The sequence below is a fragment of the Trachymyrmex cornetzi genome, unplaced genomic scaffold, assembly GCF_001594075.2.
Source record: "Trachymyrmex cornetzi isolate Tcor2-1 unplaced genomic scaffold, Tcor1.1 scaffold200, whole genome shotgun sequence".
Lineage (NCBI taxonomy): Eukaryota > Metazoa > Arthropoda > Insecta > Hymenoptera > Formicidae > Trachymyrmex > Trachymyrmex cornetzi.
The window spans coordinates 62,991-89,500 of NW_017296637.1; the positions used below are offsets into that span (position 1 = coordinate 62,991).

At 29.9% G+C, this 26,510-nt stretch overlaps 3 protein-coding genes across 16 annotated transcripts; 2 read left to right on the plus strand and 1 right to left on the minus strand.

The window, feature by feature from the left end:
* The first annotated feature begins 57 nt into the window (after window positions 1–57).
* Window positions 58–9,635, plus strand: mRpL28 (mitochondrial ribosomal protein L28). 5 transcript variants are annotated; one of them, XM_018505205.1, is made up of 7 exons: window positions 58–135; window positions 6,891–7,002; window positions 7,934–8,100; window positions 8,311–8,569; window positions 8,686–8,829; window positions 9,293–9,477; window positions 9,550–9,635. In XM_018505205.1, the coding sequence occupies exons 3-7, from the start codon at window positions 7,946–7,948 to the stop codon at window positions 9,602–9,604; spliced, it is 798 nt and encodes a 265-aa protein (XP_018360707.1). In that variant the 5' UTR covers window positions 58–135; window positions 6,891–7,002; window positions 7,934–7,945; the 3' UTR covers window positions 9,605–9,635. The 5 variants fall into 5 exon arrangements, with proteins under 5 accessions (XP_018360707.1, XP_018360705.1, XP_018360706.1 ...); XM_018505203.1 differs by having other exon boundaries at window positions 117–135; window positions 6,853–7,002; XM_018505204.1 differs by lacking the exon at window positions 58–135 and adding an exon at window positions 1,520–1,600.
* A 381-nt stretch (window positions 9,636–10,016) lies between these two features.
* On the minus strand, window positions 10,017–18,442 carry LOC108759669 (probable phosphorylase b kinase regulatory subunit alpha). Of its 9 annotated transcripts, XM_018505216.1 has the most exons (17): window positions 18,042–18,347; window positions 17,814–17,913; window positions 16,867–17,361; window positions 16,264–16,709; window positions 15,883–16,198; window positions 15,388–15,601; window positions 15,187–15,296; window positions 14,944–15,091; window positions 13,536–13,714; window positions 13,133–13,286; window positions 12,984–13,013; window positions 12,348–12,637; window positions 11,689–12,244; window positions 11,556–11,608; window positions 11,116–11,274; window positions 10,720–10,977; window positions 10,017–10,307 (listed from the first exon to the last, which is right to left on the minus strand). In XM_018505216.1, exons 3-17 carry the CDS (start codon window positions 17,347–17,349, stop codon window positions 10,080–10,082), a joined length of 3,624 nt encoding a protein of 1,207 aa, XP_018360718.1. In that variant the 5' UTR covers window positions 17,350–17,361; window positions 17,814–17,913; window positions 18,042–18,347; the 3' UTR covers window positions 10,017–10,079. The 9 variants fall into 9 exon arrangements, with proteins under 9 accessions (XP_018360718.1, XP_018360716.1, XP_018360717.1 ...); XM_018505214.1 differs by lacking the exons at window positions 12,984–13,013; window positions 14,944–15,091; window positions 18,042–18,347 and adding exons at window positions 14,124–14,271; window positions 18,371–18,428; XM_018505207.1 differs by lacking the exon at window positions 12,984–13,013 and having other exon boundaries at window positions 10,080–10,307.
* A 75-nt stretch (window positions 18,443–18,517) lies between these two features.
* On the plus strand, window positions 18,518–21,902 carry LOC108759670 (uncharacterized). Of its 2 annotated transcripts, XM_018505218.1 has the most exons (3): window positions 18,518–18,572; window positions 19,546–20,081; window positions 20,942–21,902. In XM_018505218.1, the coding sequence occupies exons 2-3, from the start codon at window positions 19,872–19,874 to the stop codon at window positions 21,701–21,703; spliced, it is 972 nt and encodes a 323-aa protein (XP_018360720.1). In that variant the 5' UTR covers window positions 18,518–18,572; window positions 19,546–19,871; the 3' UTR covers window positions 21,704–21,902. The 2 variants fall into 2 exon arrangements, with proteins under 2 accessions (XP_018360720.1, XP_018360719.1); XM_018505217.1 differs by lacking the exon at window positions 18,518–18,572 and having other exon boundaries at window positions 19,506–20,081.
* The last annotated feature ends 4,608 nt before the right edge of the window (window positions 21,903–26,510 follow it).

Here is a 26,510-nt window from a genome sequence, read left to right on the forward strand (position 1 = left end):
GGAGCGTCCTAGTCATAGCCCCTCAGGCTTTGCACACGGCACGTGTGCATTGGGAACGTCAATGCTGTTGATGATGCTGTGCCACCGGTGGCGGTGACGGCGAACACCAAAGGGCAACGGAGATTCTTTACTGAAGTAAGATTCAGGTCTTTGGGCCGAAATATGTCTATACTAATAATCTTCACGAACTTGACACACACTTTAAAGTCTAATAATGATTTTTAAAAGAAAAATGCTTTGAAATTTAATTTAATTCTAGACTATATAACTTGTTAAAATCGATAATCTTTTATTATTTGTGAATTTACACATCCTTATATTTTGTTTATTTTTTATAATAAAATTATAAGAACGTTTATTTGTTAAATTTTTTGTTTTTCAATAATAGTTAATTTAATTTCCTTGTTCATTTAGTATCTATACACATATTATTTTATTATATGCATACATAGTTTTTACTGACATTTAATAAAATTTTGCGGTATCTAATATCTTATTAAATACTGATATTATTAGATAAATGATTTCTATGAACTTAATCAATATTTTAATTTAAAACTTAATGATTATATTTGTCACAGTGTTGTTCAATCGATTTTATACTTAAACTTATAATATATTTGTTAGATACTTATTACTAATTAGGACATTATTTATGTCCTAAAAATGTAACGATAGTGTGTAATCAATTGAAGAGAAACAAGGTTGTCAAGAAAAACAAGGTCACTCATCGCAAACAGTCATCACATTTAAAGGGCTATATTAACAAAATGCCACGCTATTATTTAACTTTGCATAATTTGAAATGTGTACAGCCAAATAAAATAACGTACAATATACTCCAGTGTATATGTATATACATATAATTATATAATAATACGCTCAAGTTTTAGAGAAATGGGAAAATATGTATAATTAAATACTAAAATATATTTTTAAATCATTTCGAAATGCTTAAAATTAAAAATGCGTTATAATAAACTCCAGTTATTGTGGTTAAATGGTAATAATTAATGGTATTAGCATCATTACACACATACATAGTATAACGGCAGATTACTAAATAATGGTTTCTTAAATAATCTTTAAAATTTTCTATCTCTCTCTCTCTCTCTCTCTAATAGCGGAAATATTAAGAAGGACTATTAACCTGTAGGAGCTATAATACCTTCTCTTCTATCAACAATAATTAAAATCATTAATTATTTTGAGATAAGAAATTAGCATCTTCTATGCTTTTTTAAGAAATTCATTATTTTTTGAAGATAGTAAAAGATTAATGAAGCATAAGAAAAAAAACATAAAAAATGTATATATTTTTAAGAATAAATTTATTTTTTGTTTCCAAAACATTGAAAGAATTAACTACTTTTTATTTTGAAACAAAAGTATTTATTCAGATATTTATTCGTGTATATATCTTTAAGTCTCAGAAGGATATTAGTTACTTCAAAATATTACAGAATTGTAAAAAGTTATGATACATAAATAGTATGACAAATTATAATACATATTTTAGTAGCTGGCATACTACAGAACTCTCAACATACTGAACATGACCTGTCGGCAAAAAGAAGCAACAGAAATGCCTCGCAGTCTAGTAGGTGACATTTACATATATCACAGATTAATAGTACGTTATTTTTATTTACGACAAAAATAAAAGTGAATCATTATTATTATCTTATTTGGATAAGAGAGATTATTTTGATAAGAATATTTTAATTAATTAAGGTTTTATTTATAGCTAATTCAAATAAGTAAATTAAAAAATATTTTAGGAATAGTTTTGAATTACGAATTAATTATTAAATGCCATACTACAAAAACAACACATTTAGGTATGGCATATAATTTGCTTATAACTTTCATAAAAATAAACATATTATAAATAATTTTTTCGATTGAAATACCAGACATTAAGAAACATATCAAGCAAGCAAATGTATGTGTAGCTTTATTAATAAAAAAAATTTTAAAGCACATTGGAAAAAGAAAGATGAATATGCCATACCGAAAAGACGTTTAATGGTTAACAAGGCAATAACATTCTTTTTGTTTAACTATACTCTTTTCTAGAATCAAGTATATTTAAAGTCACTATTTTAGCTTTTTAAGTTATTACTTTTGTGAGTAATTTTTTTCTTTGTAATTAATAAACACCTTTCTTACTAAAAATGCTATAAAAAAATATTAAAAATATAATATAGCTTTTGAATGTTTCATATATGATATCCTATATATGCCTACATGTTTGGACATTTATATAAGACATAAAATACATGTTTGGACATTTATATAAGCTACTTTGGAAAATGTAAATTTTCAAAGACTCATGACGGAATATTCCACCCCGGGAAGAATTACGATCGTGTCGGAAAGTAAAAATACATCGAAGACGCGAAGAATTCCGAAGGGTATCCACATTTAATGAAACATAGCAAAAATATGCGAAGCTGTCGTTTGAATGACTCCCACATGCTTGATTTTTTTCTATGAATAGTTTCAATTTTATAAATATAATTTTAACAAATATTAAATTAAACCGAGTGAATTTTACGAAATATGGTGGACAATCATTGTATAAATGTTGCAGACTTTTCATGTAAGAGCTGACAAAACAGCATTTTTTATTAAATTTTATTTATAATATAGTAGAACGGAATTTTATATTTTATTGTAGTTATTCTATATATCTCTAACATAATATATTTCTTTTTACAATTTCTATTACAAAATAATCCATTTTTTTAACTTTTTAGAATTATTTGCAATATTAAATTGTACTGCATGGTTAATACAAATACATATACTTACTAAATCTTTCTATAAAGAATTCTTAATTAAGATAATAGCCAAAAAGTTAAGAGTTATCGATGCACGCTCTAAAATTTAATTCAACAATCATTGAACAATGATTGCAAGTATTTTTCGTAATTCACTATGCTTATAGAAATCTTCAACCGGCTTACAATTCCTGGGCTAACGGGTGCTTTCCGCGTTCCCGAGCACCCCCTCGTTCCGACCGCGGGATTCCTCATTTCGACGAAAGTGGCCGAGAGTAGCGTAAGAGTGGTAGTACACGAGGAGATCGCGATCTCTCGCCTTTTCGTAACTAGGTATCGTCACCGTAGTGAGTGCCATGGTAAGAAGCCGCGCCGGCCACACACTCATCGTCTAATAATAATATCTTACTCAAATTTCTATTTTTAAGGAGATATACGTGTATGCGCACGTGCCTTTATGTAAAAGGCCCAAGTATATGGTTACGCACGCCTACGTGCGGGTTGCGCTTACGGTTATGAAGACGACGACGTCTCGAATTATTATTGCATACCGGCAGCATGTAATGTGTCTGTCGTGGATCTAACAATGTAACAGACAGATGAATAACAGAGCGGCAACGCTAAGAATTCACATAAAACTTTAATTCTCATTGTTAGAAATAGTATAAAATATGTTTATGTTAACTGATCAAATATTAACACAGTCTGAAATTGCTTAGTCGCAATTTCAAACTGCTTTTAGGATAAATAGGTATGTCATTAACTATTACATAGACAGTAACTTTTTATAACATATGTTACGCAGATTATGTGTGTCTATGACGTAGAGATATTGCTGTAAAGTTGCTATTTTCATAATTGTGAATTAATTTTATTTTTTCTTTAATATTGTAAATGTTCTATATATTAAAATGCTGAATTTACAAGTAAAAAGAAGCTAAAGTCAGCAAAGAGTACTATATCCCGGATAAAAATATACTATACTAGTGCATTAAGTAAATTCGACAAGTGGTGTTACTAATAATGTAATAGTGGTGGAGAAAAATTCATTAAAATTTCACTAAAATTTTATTGTTTCACAATTTGAAATTTTAATGAAATTTTCTCTACCACTATTACATTATTAGTGACACCACTCTTGTCGAATTTACTTATTGCACTAGTGACACTAGTAGTATATTTTTATGCGGGATGTATTGTATGTGTGTATATTATGTATCTATATATAGTATCTCTGGCAGAAAAAAAATTTTTATGAAAAAGTATGAAAAAACTACATAGATTGAGACAAGATCTTAGAAATTCTTAATTTTTCATCGATATAAGACAAGATCTTAGAAATTCTTAATTTTTCATCGATATTCGTAGTGGGACGTAGAGTGAGGTTTGTTTGTTTTAGAAATTCTTTATAGTTTTTCATAGATATTCGTAGTGGGACATAGAGGGGCGTTGTTTGAAGATGGAGGATTTCTAAGATTTTTTAGACAAATAATACCGCTCTATATGTCCCACTACGAATATTTATGAAAAATTAATAATTTCTAAAATCTTGTCTCAATTTATATAGTTTTTTGTAAGTTTTTCCGCCAGGAATATATATTGTATATATATATTTATACAATATATATTTATATGCATATATTATATATAGATACATACAGTACTTTTCAATAAATTTTGATTAATTGTTTATAGACATACATTATATCTATCGCATGTCTGTAAAGTAAACAATTGATTAAAACATTTTTTTAATTTGTTATTTTATATTATTTAGGTATTATAAAACATATACAACATTAAAAATTAGAAAGTAATGAGAGAGAGAGAGAGAGAGAAAGAGAAATTATGAACTTGATGTTTTTAAAGATTTACATTGCAGAGTGTGTGTTAAATACGAAGAATTTACCCTCAAGATATTGTACGATGTTACATGTTAATTGCGGCGTACATAGAGCTGATTACAGTACTAAAAAAGGAAAGGAAAAACAGGAAAATAAAACAGAAAAATAAATCTAAATTAATAAAAAATTTATCGTTTTAATAAGTAATTTATTTATCGTATATTGTTTTTATATACGCAGTGTACACTTATAAAGCATCACGAGTACGATCTCACGTTTCTCTCTCCATCAGCGCTCCTGAAACGTTGCGTTAAACCATTTCTGTTATCCCGCTAACTCGAATTTACTCGCCTAGCAGGCGGTGCTCGTTATTCGCTGAGCTTGACAAGTTTACGCGCCGCGGACTATTTGCTCGCGAAAGTAAACTACAGCATGCCCGCTGCGAAGTACGCGTGCAGGACCTTCCGGGATAGTAGAAACGACGAAGGTGGCCGTAGTTTCCGGTATATTCTCAATCTAACACACTAGGAATCCGGAATTCGCATCCGCGAGTACGATAAAGTCGTTTTAGCTTTTTACATAAAAGCCGCGAGCGCATTTATCGGCCTGAAAATAGAAATTTGAGCAAGATATTATTATTAGACGATGAGTGTTCTCGCGGTTCTCAAATCGGTCCGCCCGTTTGTTACTGAAGAGCTGTCGGAGGATGGTCATCCATATTTCACATCCTCCTCCACCCATCTTTCTTTCTCTTTTAATCTATTAGCGCAGAAGAACGCAGAAAATTAGAAATTACGCGCTGTCTTCTCGCAAAAAATTTTATGTCACATTTATTAGAGTTATTTAACCTAATAATTAACAAACCATTCTTTATCTTTTACACACGCACACACACACACATACACATTTATATCTCAGTATGTATATTTAAGCATCATTAATTACATGAATTATATAACATTATTTAATTAATATATTTTTAATAATAAACTTCTTTTTTATAAGATGTATAGTAGCTTAGCATTAGCGTACTAAATTAATTATAGATCTATTTAATATATATAATTTAATATATATATATTTAATATATATAATATATATATTATTATTAAAAAATATTACTTAACATAAAATCTACTGATTATTTAGTTGTAATATAATAATAGAAATGAAGACAAATAAAAGCATAGCATTGCAATATTATTGAGACGCAAACTTTGTTGTATAAAATACATTTACTTTAAAATTACATATATATAAGTTCTATCTTAATGTTTCGACTTCTCTTTAAATCATCTTCTGCAATTTGAATCCAATGAGAAATGTGTATACATATATGTATATTACGCTCCATAATATATGTTCAGGACCGATTCTACGATATTTAAAATGACAAATATTCTCCTCTATATTAGTTATGCTAATATAATCCAGTGCAAAGCGTAATCAAAACACAATATTATTTAATTGTGTTATGCACATAACTGGTTTATAATTATTTATTATTGAATCAATTTAATGTATATTTGTATAATACATAGTAAGCAGTGCATGATTTATTAAAAATCAATATTAATTTAAAAATGGATTTTTGTATTGTACAACATATTTCTAATATAAAAACATTTTAACATTTTTCAGAATATTAAGTTTAATTTTAATATATAATTATAAAGGATAGTATATCTAAATGCATTTTCTGTATCAAAGAATATTATAAATGGCGCGCATTTTGTAATGTTTTAGGTTTAATAAAATCCGTAATGAAAATCGTTCTTTTAATTATAGTGAGAACGAGGCTGCCGTTTTTAGAAGATTAATAAAAAATTTTGTAACATAATCTTGTAATTCCTTCGCTAATATTAAGATGTAATATACTGAACACTTACTAAAATCAATTATTCACTAGTAAAATTTAATCACACAAAAGGCAATCATAAGGAATCTAAAACAAAAAAGTACCTAGAAATAAATAACATTTTTAATACTAGTGGCGTAAAAAATAAATATTTTTATCAAAAAAAATTTGACTGTGAAATGTAATTTTAAAATATCTTTAAAATATTAAATTTTAAGATTAATTAATAGATAATATTATCCAACAAACAACCTGTTAGGTGTGTTTGTCATCATTTTGCCGTCAAGACAACGACGTTAAAGACGTCATAATTTAATTTCAAAATGTCTCGCATTCAATCACATTTATTATTCTCGATATGCAGCCAAAACGATCGATGTCATCGTTTTTCATTTATCTCAGGATCTACCGGACCACGAAAATACCCAAGGCCGGTCATCTTTAGTAATAGCCCGTCAGTGTGTTAGCAACTATAAATATAGGTGGCATACAATTTGTCATTTATCGACTGCAAGTAAGACAAATTAGATTTTCATAAAAATTAATATATCTAGTAAAATGTCAATTTTTTATTATTCTCTCTTGCACTTTCAGAATTGGGGCACATCAATGTATATGGTGTATTAAGTTGAAGTGAAATAAATATATTTGTTTCAACCTATGAAGTCTGTTCGATTTGCTTACACTTTTTACACTCAGCGGCCCGTATTCAGAACGCTCTTTTATCGATAAAAGAGCACTTTTATCTCTGAAATTCTATAATATACGTGACGTAAAGTATAGTATGTAGCGTGCTAACATCGTTGTAAGCGCGTTCTGAATACGGGCCAGCATCTTCGTTTTCTCTCTTTTCAGTGCCAAATATATATCTATCTCATTTTAAGTGTGAAAAAGTGTAAGCAATTCGAACAGACCAATTGTACCGTGTGCACTAGTTCAGAAAGTGCAAAAATAAAGAACTGATCCAACCAACCTTATGATGTAAGTGGTGTTTGCTCTGTCACGATCTGTTGATTTTATTAAAATTATTCATAATTCTGACTTGGATTGAACTGATTGAAAATCGTGTAACGATATGTCGATTAAGCAAGGTGCACAGGTAATATAAAGTTATCCTATTAGGCAATTCAAAGATAGAAGATTATCTCTAAACCTCACGTAGTGATACTACAAATATATAATTCTTTTAAATTAATAATATTATGTTATTATTATTGTAAATTTTTTTATTCATCCAATTATTACATTTATTTACTATGTATTTAAATCAACATTTCAAACTTATTGCATCTTTAATTAGGAATATCTATTAATGTTACTAATTGTTTGCAGTATCTTAAAAAATTACATTAATAAATAAAATGTTTAATATGACTTGAAATTTAAATAAATCAAAATAATATATGATAATTGTCATCAATAAAACGCAAATAAAACTGTTGTAGCGGTTATATTACATGCCAAAAATAAGTCGATGGAGTAAAGGAATCGGTTCCGAATTGCCAGAAGAATATAAAAAATTCTGGAAAGAATGGAAGTTGCAACCATCAGCTGCAGTTCATTATATTAAGAAGGAAGGCTTATTTGAAAGAAATGAAACAACTGAAGAAGTGTAATATATCTTATTGGTGCCGTCATCTAAAAAAGAATATAAAAAAAATGCATCCCCCTTAAAATCCCTGTTTCATTTTTATGTAAAATATATTTTTGTATTATCAATTTTAAATAAAATTAATTATTAATTAAAATGAGGTATATATTCTTAACATCTATCTCACTTATTATAATTTTATTAATTATAATTTAATTAATTTGTTTATAGATATCCAGTGCAAAATGTACCAATACCTGTAATATATCCGAAAGAAGTTGATAATGGTCTATGGGGAGGAGAAGCCATTGTTCAGGGTTTTAAGAAAAAAGGCACATATAAAAGAAGGGTTCCACATTTTTGGATACCAAGTCTGAACAAGTCTGTTGTTTATAGTGAAGTTCTTGATACATATATGAAAGTTGTTATTACTCAGAGAGCACTCAGATTAATTCATGAAAATTATGGATTTGATCATTATTTATTGAAGGTATGTTAAACTTTGGGCTAACAAATAAAAAAAGTGGTGGTACTACACATATTGCAATATTTTTGACAGATATATAAAATTTTTCTCATGAATTATCTACAAACTATTATTTACAGACACCAGCTTGCGATTTGAAATCTTTGCTTGCTTTGAGATTAAAACGTCAGATACTTATCGCACTAGCAGATAAAACTTTGTATCCTAATGATCCAAAAAAGCATACGGAAGTATACGCCAAGTATGAGCAATATCTTTCAGCTGTAAGAAATTTGTTTATATATTTTACAAATTAAAAATTATAGGGTGGGATATTTCAAATGTTACAAGTTATTGTCCCTTAAATATGTGTTTTCTTTACCAATTGGTTCATCTCATTATTCTGCATAAAAGCATTAAGCCATTTTTATTAAAAAATAGTTTAAAATATTTTGTATTTTATGTCAAACATGCAAGAATAAAGTATAAAATATTTTGTAAACTATTGATTTTTGATATATCTATTTTTATATGCAGAATATTTAGAGAAATCATATAAAAGAAATACAATCCCATTAAAAAAATAGCTATAACTTTTATATGATACGAAATAAATTGATTTTTCCATTTATGCCCCATCAGGCCATAGAACTTTTGTCTGAATATTTTTCTATGTCTTATATTTTTCAAAATATTTTGATGTGGAAATAAAATATATATATAATTGTTACTACAATATATTTTCAGTATACTAGAAAAGAAATAGAATGGTATGGTTTAACATACGATGAAGCTTGTAAAAAGTGGGTACGGTTAAATGCGGAACAACCACAACCTTTGAAAATCCAATATAGATCAGAATTAATCACCAAACTCAAGGAAAATAAAATCAAAGAAGCCGAAAACGTAAATGTTGTATCACCAGAAGAAACGTACGTAATATATATATTATGTGTATTATTTTTCATGTTATTTCAAAATTTACAATTGAAATTTTTTCACAGGAGTTCTTGGTTAAACAAACTGAATCCTTTCTCCAAAAGTTCGAAGACCCAGTAAATAAATTTCTGTTTGTAAGATATCATGAAAAATGTTTTACATCTATTAAATTATTAATTTCTTGGATGTTATAAAATTTTTTTGAGAGAAATACATAACTTTTTTTTTGGTAATTATAAATATTAGTACAATGGAGGAAATAAAGCATTTATTAAAACTATCAATGCATGATTTATATTCTTTTAATGGATGATTTAATTTTTAATTTTTCTAAAATTTGCAATAGGTTTCGATAACAAAGCGTTAAATTTTAACATTATACTATCAATATTTGTAATTTATAATTGCAGGTTATATACTAGAAGCATGCATTTTTCCATTAAAACTAAAATATATAGTTACATAATCATTACATAATGGAGATTATTATACACAAAAAATTCACACTGCAAATTTGTCCAAAATTTTTATATTGTAATATTTCTGCCACAATTATAGATCCTTTATTTCTAAAATTATAGCTAATTTATATCTATTACGATATTGAGCATTCTAAGTCGCCATCTTTTGGTAGACAATCAAGCATCACGGCGACAGCCCTTGTAATGTACGTCATTGTTCCATAACTTCCACTAGGAGCAGTATCGTAAAAGTGTTGACAAATATATGCTGCTCCACCACAGAGAAGTGTTCCCATGGCTGTCATTTCACGTTGCTCCTTTGGTTTTGCACAACATAATGTTGCATCACCGTCGATAGCCATCTACAAATTTCATTTAATTATCTTTTATTTAAAAAATATAGAAGAAAAAAAAAGTAGTTTTGTTTTAATGATCATTCTTTTATGTATATATTTCCATATACATTTTATATTAGAACCATTTTATGCTCTTAATATAAAATATTTATTTCAATAAAAAATAATTTTTAATATTGAAAAGGATTTATTTTAGGTAAAAAAAAATAAATCGATAAAGTCAATTTCAATTCTAATAAAATAAGTATTATTTTAAATCGTTTGTATCAATAAATGCCTAAATTGCTTGAAAGGACAGTTACTGAACTACTCTTCCTATATTTCGTATTTTGTATTACATTTTTGCTTCAGAAAAATTCAATAATTAGATAATATAATATTGCTGCATTATTAACATTATAAATATAAACAAAAATACCTGATCTTCCAAGAAAATAGCGTTTGCTTTATGTACTAAATGTTCAACTTCAATCAGACCACCTAAAGATGGCGCAATGTTATATTCGGTTACTAATGTTAGTACCATTAAAGCTTCAACAACAAGTTGACGATATTCTGGCTGCGGTATAGTGTTCAAAACGGTTTCTACAGCCAATGCAAATTTCAACTCGCCAGATGTCATTTCCTGTGTGAGATTTTGAGGCAGTACTCTTCCTTCAATCGCTAAACCGTGACACTGTTAAAAGTTATAATTTTATAGAATTAAAATGTTAAAAATTCAAGTTATTATAATTATATATTATTGAATTATATATATATATATATGTGTGTATATATATATATATATATATATATATATATAATAGCGATTTACCTTTTCGAGTACTTGCCACACACGCGGATAGAAATCTCTTGGTACTCTGTTTAACGCACCGTCTAATCGTCGCCTTCGCAACCATTGACCTTGTCGATCTGCTTCTGCCTCATTATCGGCATTTTGATCAGCGCTTAAGAAACCACCAATTTGAGATTTCTATACAAAAAAAATATGTTCAACTTTACACACATATCTATTTAATTTGTAAACGATAAAAATATGTGAATTTTGATCATCAATTAAATATAAAAAAAAAATCATTAAATATAAAATATTAAACTAAAATAGTTACATAGTTACAAAAAATTAAAAGAAAATTAAAAATTAAATATATTTCTCTGTATGTATACTTAATTATGTCAGTAATCGTCAAGAGTAGTAATATGTTAGTAGTTACTAAGTCAAATGTTTTTTAGACATTGTATTGGTAATATTACCTTACTGACTCTACTTGATTTGCAACTAATGACGGAAAAATTGCCACGACCAACTGCAACATAAGCACATGACTGTTATATAAATATTCTAATGTATACTTTCTCAAATTTTTAATTAACCGCAGAAACATACCACTACTAATAGCAAATTCTTTTCCGCTCATAATGTGATGCAGTAAATTTTTCATCTCAAAAGGAGATAGATTTAACAAGTGCTCAGAAGCTTCTTCACCGGTGCAAATTAATGTTCGCGATAGTTCTGTCGCCATAACTTGTATGATTAAACCGACGCGCAGTCTCAGCATCTCATGGAATAATTGTGGCTCCGTTCTAATAAACATCGCCAAATAAACGAGCAATTCTTGTGTCAGCATAGCGGTCGATTCGTCATCACCATATGCCTGATGAATCAGAGCTCGCAGTTCATTCTCTGGTAGAGGCGCGACTATAGTATGCTCGTTGCTCGGTGGCATGCCAACAGTCACTTGCTTTTGTCGTACTAGTAAATCAGTAACCGCCTTCGCTAAATCTTCCACTCTTTTACCCAACATACCCGCGCTGTGTCGTACAATACCCCACATTTTCTGTTGACAAGCCTTCTCATAGAGACTTTTTAACAAATCCTTTATTAAAACGGGATGTCCCTCTTCTACTACACCTGTGTCAAAAAGTAGTCCCTTCGAGTCCACCTATGTAATGTTTTATATGTATAAAATAATTTTTGGACCGTTTGTATAAATTAATAGAAAATCTTTTTCTACAAAATTAAAACGAAGAGATAAATATACTAACAATATACTGCAAAATATCTCCTTGTTCTTCAAGACTTTCTGTTTCGCGCAGCATAGATAGCAATTCCTCCACTTCAGTCTCAGCATATTGGGTCTCAGATATTGTTCTATGTTTAGTTTTGGGAGAATTTTTCCACGATAACAGCTCGTCTGTTGGCGATGGTGTGCGTTCAATCGTCACTGGTTGAGTTGCGTTGATAGACAAGGTAGTATCCGTCACTTCAATAAATGGATTTGTAATTAGAATAGTAGAATGTCTACGGTCTTCCCCTGCCATTCCAAGAATTTCAGCTGAAATATATAAAAGAACTTTTTAATTTATATAAAATTAATGTTATTTGTCATTAAAACATCTTGTATAAATCCGTATATAAACACGTATAAATCCATATATAAATATAAATATGTATTAGCATTAGCAAGTTTTATCACAATACATACATGTATGTAATAATGTATACGCTGCGTGCGCGCATATAATGTTTAATAATTAGAAAAAGATATAAATAATAACATCATTCAGATTTTATTTAATATTATAAGTATTATAAAATTTTATTTCAGTATTTATAAAAAAAATATCATAGAGATTAAACAATGCAATACATATATAACAGTATCTGGTTAATAAACTTACTTTCTTGGAAGATGATAACAATCACAGCAGTAGGAAGACATTGCATTATTGTTTAAGGGTCCTCTTTTAAAAGACATACAATCAGCACACAGTTAGAACATGAAAACCATTCCATCTGGAATTTTTTTAACGGGACAAATATTGCTTACGTTCGACAGCTATGGATCGCGTTTTTTTTATCGCGCCTTTCACAGACATTTTACGCCGCAGATGTTTTCCTGTACGAATTGGACCATGTTTATTAAGAAGTCCTGTACGATGAGGAAATGGTCGCATTAAATGTTCCTCCAAATATTGTTGGACCTTGTGAATATAAATGAGAATTACGCGTATCACACATATATACAAATAATTATATGATCAAATCTTGAAACATTTTATATGCTATTTAAGTTTTAAAACTGCAAATGAAAATTGAATATTGAGTGATATATATTTTAAAAAATATATAAAACAAAGTACATGTTTAATTATTTGATAAATAATTCTGTTAATTTATATAACATATTGTAACTTTATTCTGAACGAATATGTTATTTGAATTTTACATACCTGAGGATTTAGTTTATCAGGTCGACCATCCTCGGAACTTCCCAGGAAACTAAGATTCGTGATACACGACGTACTCAAAAAATCGTTCAAGTTTCCCAATGATACTCTAGTACCATTGATGTAGCCGCTTTTAAGTTTTTTCAAGGTAGTTATCATAGCTAACGGTATCTTACCTTGATCTAAAAAAATAATGTTAATGAACTTTAATAAGGAGTAAATAAAAAATAAAAATAAGTGTTTTTTCGTACTGAAAATGATAGCTTTTTTACAGAATATCACAAAATTCAAGCATAGACATATAGCAAAAAATTCATTTAAAAACTACAATAAAAATGTATACATGTTTTCTATTTTAGAAAAGATTTTTGAATGAAGATTTAAAATTTGCTGATAAAAAAAACTATTGCTGTTTTTATTTCTTCACAAACTATGCTGCAACAGAACATTTATATTCGAATTTTATGATACTCTGTATGCGGTTTCTTCTAACAGTTAATTTTACGCTAACATTATGTTACACAATCCAATGTAGTATTCGACGAGCTTTTCGTTGTAGGATGAGATCTAAAGCTTCCGACGAAGCCGTACCTAAATGATTATGAGTAGCGACAAGGGTTACAGTTGGTCTGCCGAGCATTTGCTTCCAGTTGATTTTGAGGAAGGCCAAGGTGGTTGTGAAAGTGTTCACAAGCAGGTCGACGTCGTATGTTGTGTAGTACTCCTCCGTGTCAAATTTCTAACACATGCAACACACGCGCAATACCACCAAACACAATAAGCCATATCAGGATAATTTAGGATAATTTTATTGCTTGATGCTTGAAGATGAAACAATCTCGCTTCGAATATTTTACTTTTATCTCGCACTGTATCAGTTGAACATCTTTAATATCAACACAACTCACAATCGCATCCACTTTTGAGACCCGAGTGTCCACTTCATGTTAGTAATTAAAAGTTAATAATGAAAAGAATAGAAACATAACATGAATGAAACTAATTAAAAGCTCATGTCGTAACTCTCTATGGATATTATGTACTAATTTCGAAACTAAATACGTTATTATCGAAGTAAATTATAGTTAGAACTCATATAATAATGTATTATTAAGGCATATATAATATATAACAAACATAAGTTCTGAAGTATTCAAAATCATGTAAGCCATAGAGAGTTAAGTAACTGTTAAATGAAACCATGACAAAAACAAACGCATGCAAGCAGACATTAGTTGTTCAGAGCGGACAGTCACAGTGTTTATAAAAAATGAGAATTTCACGCAAGAAATTCATCAAAACTTCTAAGAAGAGCCACAAAATTTGTCTAATCATGACAATTTCAACGGACTTCAGAAAGTCTAAAGTAACGACTAAAAAAAGAACTATGATTTTGAAATCGTTAAATTACCTAGATGAATATTCTTGAGGGGCATGACCACGAGAGGCCGGCCCAACATATTCTGCCAACTAGACTTCAAGAAATTAATTTCACCTTTGAATATGTCAATCATGAGCTCATAGTCCGATGCGATGTAGAAGCGGGTCATATCTGTCAACTAGTCAATTCGGTGCGAGAACAAGAGGAAACATAAGAAAAGAAGTAAAGATACAAAAGATGATAAAGGGTTCACCATAAAATGCGAGTATTTACCTGTGGCGTGAACGCGAATATCTTATCGTGTAAGGAATACAGTTTACTAGTGCTGAGAATTCCTACGTCCCTTGACTTACGCCCGGACAGTCCTAATTTTTTGTTGCGTCCTTAAAACGAGATTATAAAATATACAATATAATATCTAAATTATTTTTAGTAAAATATTTTTAAACAATTTGCGATTTTGTTGCGTCATACCTAAATATGTGTACAAATGACTGAGGACTTTTGCAGGTTGTACCTCAATCGGTGCAACTTCTGCAATTGTTTGTACATGAATATCGTGCTGTGCAATTTTTTCCCTGATTTCTGTATCTTCTGCCAAGATAACTACTTGTACCACAACATCCGGCTTTTTCTCGCTGCATAATCGTCTATTTAAGGGATCTAACTCGCCAACTGCAAGAAATCCCTAAAAATTGAAACAAATTATTGAAAAGAATCATATTACGGAAATATTTTGTTATAATGTAACACTTAGTAGGATTATTGTATTAAACACAATTTTCGAGATTAAAACACTTCATATACATTGCAAAAGAAACAGCAGATAAAATTATCAAATATTTAATATTTTAAATATTTGTACATAAATTATAAGATAATATGATAAGAAATATTATTAACTTTTTAAATGTGGTAATTTAAGGAAGTTCTTAATTTGCCTCAACTATGTTTCTGAAAGTATGTTACCTCTTGCAGCAATTTTCCTAGAATATAAAGAGATTGTGCCCACTTAAATGGACATCTGCCTAAAGCTATTCGATTTTGGCTACCAGGTTCAGCATACTCCGCTGATACATTCTCAGGTGCGACGGAGTATAATTCAGGCACTAATTTCATACCATCTTCTGCTTTAATCATTACTTCTTCCAACTGTTTGGTGTACGTTTCAACTGCTTCTTTATTGCCTTGGAAGCAGTAATCCAATATTAAATAACAGAAGAATAGTGGCCATTCGCATTCGATATTCTCAAACATACGAAGCTCCCATGGTTCATAATACAATCTATTTCCAAGGATATAATTATTAGTCAAAATAAATTTTACTAAAAATTATTATTAAATAAATACCTATTCATATCCTCTTTTGGTGTTTTATATCCATCCCTTAAAAATCTTTTACAACCATATCGTCCTTGTAATTTCTTGGTAATAGCCTCACGTGTTTCGTGAATCAAGTTAGGCTCATCTACTGCAAACGCAGGGAAACTTATAATCGATAGCAAACCACTATCCAACTCTTTGGAGTTTGACTCTCTAGGCAGCATAGATTGCAGTACTGCTTGACACTTTTGTGCTTCGTCGGCCAGAACATGAATAACTGACGTAGGTCCACCTCTTGCACCAAATAAATCCAATTCGTTCATCGCCTCCATTGCAGCCTTGGCCATTCCGATACTACTTGCATTTAATTCCGGTAAACCGTGATTCGTTTTATCTCCTCTCTCCCAAATTCCATAATCCGGAGTACAATAGGCAGATTCGATATAAAATACCAAGTTCTGAATAAAAGCCACCTAAAATTAACAAGAAAATTGCAGTCCAATTTTTTAAATCAATAAATCTGGTATACATTACATATTATTATACAAAAATACACTTATATTTGTATTATTAAAAAATAGTACAATTTATAAGTTTACAGTATACACACAAATGTCAGATATCAAATACCTCATCCAAATTGAAAACAATTTGCAAGCCAGATGCTGTCATTTGACCCAGAATTAAAAGATACAGAGAAATTGCATCGATTTGAAGATGTCCCCACTCTGTATCTCCAACTACACTTTGACCATTGGTAGAGCTATACTTTGCATGCAAGGCATCGTGTGGATTTTGAGTAGACTTAAACTTTTCCACTTTTTCCTTCTGCTGCATCATTGCCATCAGGAGACCCCTCATTAGCTTTACACAGCTCTGTTCGAGTTCGTATGTCTTCGCTCTATCCTCGTCAGCATCTGCTATCTTTTTATAAGCCATTGATAGACCCCATACAGCAAGTATGCAATAAACGTTATCCCGTATCCAGGCATGGTCATTGTCAGGACTTGCAGGAAAGAGTCCAGTAACAGGATTCTGATAATTCATAATTATTTTGTGGACAATCCGCTGGTAATAGTCCAAACGGACGCCAGAGTTGCTTCTGCTGCGCATTTTGTGCTTTTACTGTAAAATAAAAAAAAAGAAAAATTATATATGACTGTATGTTCACATTTTAGAATCCAATAAGCTTTCTAATCAAATTATATTAGTTTTATATATATATATATGTTCAAATCTTAGACCTTGATAAGTCGCTATATCTAATTTCAATACATTCTCTTCTATAGTTTTTATGTATCAAATATACTTTTAAATTAATTATAAACTAGTCGAGATCGCACACAAATAACTAACTTTATGAGTGAGATACAATAATGTAACTGATGACCGAATAATTTTTTATGTATGTATAGCTCTGTTATCGTCACGAGGTGAAGGGTCAACTTATAAGTTAGGAATGATTATCGCACTTTTAAAGTGTTTAAATCATTAGGAGTAGGAATAAGTATTCCAATTTTGAAAAATTAGCAAATTAAAATTATCATGATCGTTAAAAACTGTATGTATGTGTGTACCTCAATAACAACTGCTAATCTTTGATTCCAGAAACTCTAGATTTATCAGTTAGATTTTCATAGTATCGATACTAAGCAGTCTAAACGTTGAGTCGGTGTTCTGTGAAAAAGTAGGAGAACCACATTTTTTTTTTGACAATCAATCAAATCAGATATAACTAGGAGTTTTAAAACGCAATGTGAAACGAATGTCAAGCAAACACAACGCACACGCATGAACGTACATACATTTACGACGTTCCCAAATTGTTGGATCATACGAGGATCCACGCATACGCAGTAACAAGCATCAGTCACGTACATATTTCGTTGCGATAAGTGGTACACAGCCAGGCCCGCCACGAGGAAAACAAAAAGATAATGAAAAGAGACAATCAAGAGGAAGAGTAAATAACGTAGCGTTTCGTGAATGATTTTAATGAGCCTTATTAACGCTTTATCGTCTGCCTGCCCCGTCGTCTCGTACGTGTCGCCAGTCGCCACCGGATAATGTATGCACTATGTGTGCATTGACGTCAACAGTATAACGTATATACTTACGTGTGTTTCCCACTTACGTTTATTGCCTACATCCTTCGCGACTTACAGCCGGTAATTTCAGTTGTAGTTTCTTACATTCGCGCTCCATTCGATTATTTTTAATGTCACCTACAACAACAAGAACACGAAAATCTTTACGGGCTTGCCGCGAGTTTAGGATCACTTTTCGGGAATGTTTTCCCTACAATTTCTACGATTCCACACCCTCCACACTATTTAGTACGAACGTAAAATTTAAGATATATTTAAAATTTCGGAGATCAAGACAATCCAATTTCACAAAATAAATCTCCACAATTCCCTTTAATTTATGTAACTTTCATGGATCGCTGTATCGATCCGCATTCTGTGCAACTTTTTTTTTTGTATTATTTGTGTTTGGTAAAAATAGAGATGAACACGTGATACGAGATCGCACGTAGACAGACGAATCTGTCGAAAATAGATTCGATCTACTACCTACTTTGTTGATAGAGAAACTTGTACGGATTTGGTAGGATTTGGCATACAAATATGTTATTGGCAGAATGCTCGTAGCAAAGTTTCTAAATAAAATGTGATTGATTTTAAAGATCATGCAGGTTTTTTTTATATACTTCATTGAATACGAGTAAAACATGTTAATTGCTTTAATTGATTTGCTAATTACAACCATTTTACTGTCAATCTGCTGTAAAATTAAACAGTTTACTTGTTAAAAATTATACAAATTAGCACCTAAAAGTAAATTTAATTATTTTAAATAAGTATAGTAATAATAAATATATATGAATTTTTCCTTCTCATCTTTTTTAATGATTTTGTAAGAACTCAATTTTTTTACGTATATTTGCCTGCAAGCCAAGTATATGTTTGTATGCGTTTATTCACGTATATTTATTGCGAAAGCATCGTGAAACTTTCGCATAAAGTTTTCGCCATAGTTTTCTTATTCTAACAATTGCACGAACAGCTGTAACGGGGCATATACAAATACATTCTTCGGAGCTGCACTACTTTTGATCTGCACTTAAAATAAAACGAATATACATTGCTACTATAGATATTGAAAAAAAAGATGATAGATGAAGACTACCGCGCTAATGAAAATCAATCTCGATTTGTCTTTGTCACTTATTTTTTTCAAAGTTTATTCGAAAAAAGAAAGGCTCATTTTAGAATTCACGCACTGATCGCCTCTTGTTAATTCTAGGACACCCTGTATGCTACAACTTAAAAGAAAGAGAGAGACGAATAGACGGGAGGGAGAGAAAGACGAAGAGAAGGGAAACAGCGAAAGTGCAGCCGAAACGAAGAGAAGAGAGACTCGAGGCTTCTCAGTTCTCGTACGTGCGACAGTTTGCGGTAGCTATCAGCGGTTATGGACTGATCGTCAGTCGCTCTCGCGGTGCTGCGGGTAGCGCTCCATTTCTTTTTTGTTCTCCCTTATTTTAAGTTGCATCCGCGGGAGTGTTTTGCTCCGTTGGATTCCCCGGAGTTTTCGTGCACGCCGATCCGGTCGGGGATCCGCGACGCGATATGGCCGCATTTGATCTTCCATGCTCTCCGCCGTTTGTATTGGCGGTCACGTTATTCGTCGCAACGCTAACCTCGTCTATCAACGCAGCAACAACTGGCACGTCTTTGGAACCGTCGATACCCGATCGCAGTTCTCTTGGTTCTCTGATCGAACCTCTGTCGTCGACGGTCGAGCCTCCCAATGAAACGGGTGACAAAAAAGCATTGCTCGTAAGTGTACTGGTGCGCACTGCGCAGTTGCGTACTGTGCGACGCGTATTTTTCGTTTGAACGTGAGAGAATTGCGCCAAATTTGTAGTCTGGAATGTCTTATCTTTTCTCTTTTTCTCTCCGATATCCTGCGATCCTCTTTTACTTTGAATTTGGATCAAAATTTAAAATATGAAGAGTGCAGCTACAAAAAACTGAATTTTTGCTGTATGAAAAGTGTGATTACAATGTGAATATTTTTATTTAAGAACATATTTATAATATATATTTATTTTATTTTTGCTGTCACAATACTTTAACTTAAAAAATAATAAAAATCTAAATTTTGTTGGTTTAAGTATTTTAATTCAAGATGTGATTTATGAAAAATTTCATTACGATACAGGGTATGTTTCTAAAAAGATTGAGATTTTTTACTATATTTTTAGCTGTAAATCCTGTAAGTATATTCTTGTTTTTATTTTTCAGTTTTGTATATTTCTGATTTATTTCGTTCTTTTCTTAGCATTTGGTTCTATAAATTCTACAGATTTGATTTCTTCTTCTATCCTATTTGTTTTTTGTGTTATATTGTTATATTTTTGTGTTATATTGTATATATTATTTTTTCTCTTTTTTGAATTTTAAAGTTATGTTTCATTTTTTTAAATATTTCTTACGTTTATTAATTTTGTGTATCTATAAATATATATGTATATATATATATGAAGTATTTACTTCTTATCATTTTTATGATATGGTTTATATATAATAAACTTTCTGCATTTAGAGATACATTTTTGTCATTTAATATAAAATAATTCAGTTTTTTAGGGGAATAAAATAAGTTTTTTTTATAAAACAATAAAATATTTTTTAAGCGGTATTCTGCAGAAGGAGGACCTATAATAACGCCTCAACATGGAAGCATTACAACAGAATCCAACAAGCCTGACGAAGCTAGAGCAAGAGAAAGTGCGCTTAAGGAGAGACATGCTACTCCTTCTGTGGTTGCAAGGAAAGAAGCAAGAGAAGAGAAAATAAAACCGAGGAAGGGAGTTTCAGAAAGTCCAGAGATAACACCTACGAAAGGTATAGATCAGAATATGGATCCGAAGGAAAATGTATTATTTAATCAGACCACTTTTGAAAATATGAAATTACCTATAATGAAAAGTAGTCCTGCGATAGAAACAGCTCATATCAAATCTGAAACTTCTAACGTTAGCCTCCCGAAATTAAATACCACTAATCCACGCTCTAATGACAGCTTAAATCACCATATAGACTCTAATTACTCTAATATAAGTATACCAGCAAATGGAACTGCAGCTCATCTAGACATGAATAATACAACGAAAACATCTTTGCATGTTGAAAAGCACATACCGAAGCCTAAACCAACGGTAACGACTGTTGATGGGCCAGAAATTAATGAATCTATACCACTCCTACGAACAAAAAATCCTCCACTAGGCATGCCAAGAAAAATCGACTACATTGTGCCAGTCATTATAACAATTGTCGCTTTACCGATATTGGGTGCTGCGATTTTCGTATTATATAGGCGCGGTCGAGATTGCTGGGATAAGAGGCACTATCGAAGGATGGATTTTTTGATCGACGGAATGTACAATGACTGATACTCATGTGAGAAGAAGTTTGTTCCATGAGATTAAATACGCGTCATGCAAGAAGCAATCAATTTCCGCGTTCTTCCATTTGCAAATGCAAATTTTGTATACGTTCTTTAAATTAGCCAATTATGTACTTTGCATTGATTTCTTCTTACATAACGATATAAATGTCCAAACGACAATGATACCTATCATTAGAATATATCAAAGATTTTGACACTTTTATAAACATATTGAACGATATATTATGCTAATCGTAATATCGTAATAATATCTAAGCTCACTACATATTGATACCTAAATTTGCTATACAATTTTTTTATTATACTATTGCCTTAATATTATAGACATGTTAAGGTTTAAGATATTATATTGAAAAAAAAAATATTGTTGATGGTATTGTAACAACGTTTTTATAAATACTTCATTGCAGCTTCTAAATTTAACATAATTTTCTAAATTATTTTTTAAGTATACATATGTTTATTACACGTATAGATAGATTGGAAATTTTATTTAAAACTTGTTTTTGTTAATGTGTGAACAAATTTTTGTATAAATGTTGTATGTCTTTTTGAGACGATCTTTCCTTTCTTTTGTATATCAATGTACATGTCGCATTTGATGCCACCTTTTTTATATTAGAGAATATAAAAAAGATTTACAAAGGGTCCAGTTGCCAAATCTGACAATAATAATTAAATTTATATAAAACCAGGACGATTTAATGGAATTGTATTGTGCTTTGGAAGTGCTCTCTCAACAAATAGTATTGTGCACGATCTTTTCTGCAAAAATTGTAGTTTATAATAAGAATAGTTTGACCTATGAAATGCGATATTGTACACAAATTTTACCAAAGAGCTACTCGATTTATACACTGTAAGTTTGTTAGTTGCATTTTTTTGTTTGCATCTGTAAGATTGTATTTTTTTGCAGGATAATTTACAAATGTTTAATCCATTTCACCTAGGATACTTTATATAATTGCCATACACGCGCAGGATATCATTGAAATATCGTCTCGCTATGTAAATATGGTAGCCAATAATTTGTAAAAAATTATTCAATTTGTAAGACCTTTTAAGATTGCAATTTTTAAAAACAAATTGCGTTTTAAGCCTTCGAAAGACTATATTTTATTAAATATATGCGAGAAAAAAGCAATAATAATTATTATTTTTGTACTATATCTATGTAAAAGAAAAATATTCATATTGTTATAAAAAAATATATATATATTTGCAAATCGCACGTTTTACATCATTTCGTGCACCTATTAAAATGATGTGCATCATTTCATAAAGATTTCATATTAAGAAATAAAGAAAGCGAGAAAAAGAAAGAAAATGACGTTTGTAAAGATTTTATTAATAAGCTTATCATATAGGTATATAAATTCAGTAACGATAATAATACATGTTAATTACGAGCCTTATGGCTTCTGACTACAGACTTTTATTATATACATTAGATCGCTAACTTGCCTAGTTGTTTCAAATGTCTCAAATATATGGCTCTCAGAAGTATGTATGTACATACTGAATCATGCGCATATGCGATATTAAAGGGACATTCAGGGACACTGGTATATATATTAATTACATACACATAGATCTAACATATATACTGTTATATCGGCCAATAACAGTGCATCGGCCTTATCACATGATCTTTTACGTCACTCATTTACAAAGTTTTTCAAAAGTATGTAAATCACGTAATAATTTTTGTAAAAACGAAGATATTGGGAAATGGTGAAATTCGTGTTCCATTATTTCAAAAATACTATCTTTGCGCCAGTGGCACATCTCTGTTCATCGTGTCGATGAACAATTATGTTCAGGTTTGGTCAACGAGAACAAATCTTAAAATTTGTTCGAGTTGATCGGGGCTATTTGATGGTGATCAAAACAATAATAATTTTAAATTTAAGTTATGAACAACTACATTCAAAATGGCCATATAAAGGTGGAAATTTCTTATACTTGGCATTAATCAGGATCACCATCCCGCCCTCGCATTTGGGGATGGTTTTTCGATATTTTCGTTTTACAAAAATTATTATAGAATTTCCACATTTTTGGGAAACCTTATACAATACCAGATACGGTAAATAACGGAGTTAGTGTCATTAACGGCCTAGTGTATATTATAAAAGTCTATGCTCCTAACTAGTCATCGCGGTTACATTAGATCATGACGTTATAAGCGAGAAAGTTTCTTGCATGGCATTTATAAATAAAGGAAATTTAAATAAAACGAAATAATGAGATCGCTTTAAGACACTTGTAAAAATGTTCATGACCCATTTTTGTATACGCTCTTTTTGACAATCAATAAATAGTCGTAAAAGGCAATGAAATACATATAATGGCTAGGTTTTTAAAATACATATAATAGGTTTTTAAAATACATATAATAGGTTTTTAAAATACATATAATAGGTTTTTAAAATACATATAATAGGTTCTTAAGCCTACTTTTATTTTACATGCCTTTTATGATTATTTACTGACTCAAGGTAGTAAAAATGGGCGTAAAAATAGAGTATTTTTACAAGTGTTTTAAAGCAATTTTATCATTTTGTTTTATCTAAATTCTCTTTAATTACAAATGACATGCAAGAAGCCTCAATGTTTCATTTCTCGCTTATGGCGTCATAATTTAATATGGCCACGACAATTAATCAGAAACCTTGAGTCTGAAGCCTGAAACACAATATTGAAAAGCATAGACAATAGGAACACGGAATAACAAATTTCAATCTATCAGAAACCGTATATATCAGAATACACGGTTTTTGATAGAATGTCTCATATATCCTGTTCCTATTGCCCGTGCTGCTCAATTGTGCGTCAGACTTTAAACTCGACGAGTGATCACAATACAGAAAGAGAGCTTTATCTGTTTTACATATGTATGTGTACGCTTTACACATCTGCATACTCAAACATTAATCTTCAATGATTTAAGGTGATTTTAAAGTAACAACTTTATACATATATTTTTTTCTTTGAATCTTTTAAGTTCTTTAAGAACATTGCGATAAAATTTTGTTAAATATGATTCAAAATTTTAACGAAAATTATGGTTAGTAAAATAAGACAAACTAGGATATATGTTTCTGTTTTTGATTTAGTTTCCATAAATAGAATTCTTTCTCGCAAAATACAGAATGTCGTGAAAACGTTTTATGACAAAGATTCATTGTTATTCAGATAAAATTATTGGTGTTATACATATGTGTACGTTTATCTCTATCTATATAATCAATATCTATCTCTATATAATCTATATAATCAATATATTCAACATACTTTTCTCTCAATGTAAAGAGAAATCCAAATCCCTAACGTCGTTTTCTAATATTCTAGTAAGTTATATTTATTTTAAAGAAGTACAATTATTTAGATCTCATTTGAGATTAAATCTAAATCAAGCTAATGCCTGCGTTCGATCTATATATAGAACTAAATATAAAAATAGTTATTTTCACATCATAAATGTTATTTGTTCTGAAGCTTTCATTACAATGAAATGTACTTCATTACAATGCAGTATACTAAAGTACTACAAAAATAATTTCAAATATCAATTAGAATGAGAATTTAAAAAACAGAAGTTTTACAATAATAATAATAATAATACATTTAATTTTTATTTTTATTTTATCTTCTTCATTATTATAAAAAATATAAACTTTTCAATTCGATTGTATCGAAGAAGCTTCAGAAAAATATAAAATATATTACGCTATTAAACTTAATGTAAGAACTTGTGCATAAATATGTAGCTTAAATACACAATACATATTTTTAACAATATAATACTACAAATATTATAGAAAAGTACGAATGGCGCCAAGGTCGAACTGAAAGAAAAATTCAAGAAATAATGATCAGAAAATCTCATATTTAGCATACATAATTTTAAGAAAATGATGAATTTGTAGTATAAATTTGTATTGTATACATACTGAAGTATTGGGTTGATTCATAAATAAATTCTATTTTCTTTTATCAGATTTTTTTGATATGACAAAGCTGTGATGTATCTCTGCTTTTTCGTGCTCTATTATATAATGTGGATTTTGTTGCATAATAATTTGAAAACATTATTGAAATCGGAATGGTTTGTCTATGGTTTTTGAAGTTTCTTTTTGGAGAGAAACTTCACAAACCACTTTTGTTCTGCTTGATCTGTTATGACACTTTCGCTATATATAATTTAAATTTTTTTAATCATTACAACAGCATTTTTCTTGTTTAAATTTTCAAGGCATTACGTGACGTACATACATATACTTTCAAATCTTCTATTTTAAGATTTTATTTTCGCAATTTTATAAGATGATATGCATAGTTATAAATATATTAATATATACACAAATACAGATATATATCTATTGATTTACGATTGAGGAACTTATTAGAGATGGAATTAGAATTTAAGATTTTCAGAAAAAATAAATTGTTACATGCAATGAAACTTATTTATGAATCAATCTAATATATGTATACTCAGAGAGCACTCATGTAAAAAATCGGGATATAAGACGTCTTCAAGATCATTAAAACATAATTTCTTAGATATCTTTAATATTTTAATGACATCTTTAAGTAAGACACTCTATGTCACAGTTTTGAACATGCGTTTGTTGTCTGGATAAATCTGAAAATTGAGAGCTTTACTGAAGACTTCTAAAAACAAATAATACAAATTATTAAAAATAAATAATCTAACGAACATTTAGCTAATAGAAAACCTATTTTGTTGCTCCCAAAGTAAAATCGAATCAACTTTGATCTTA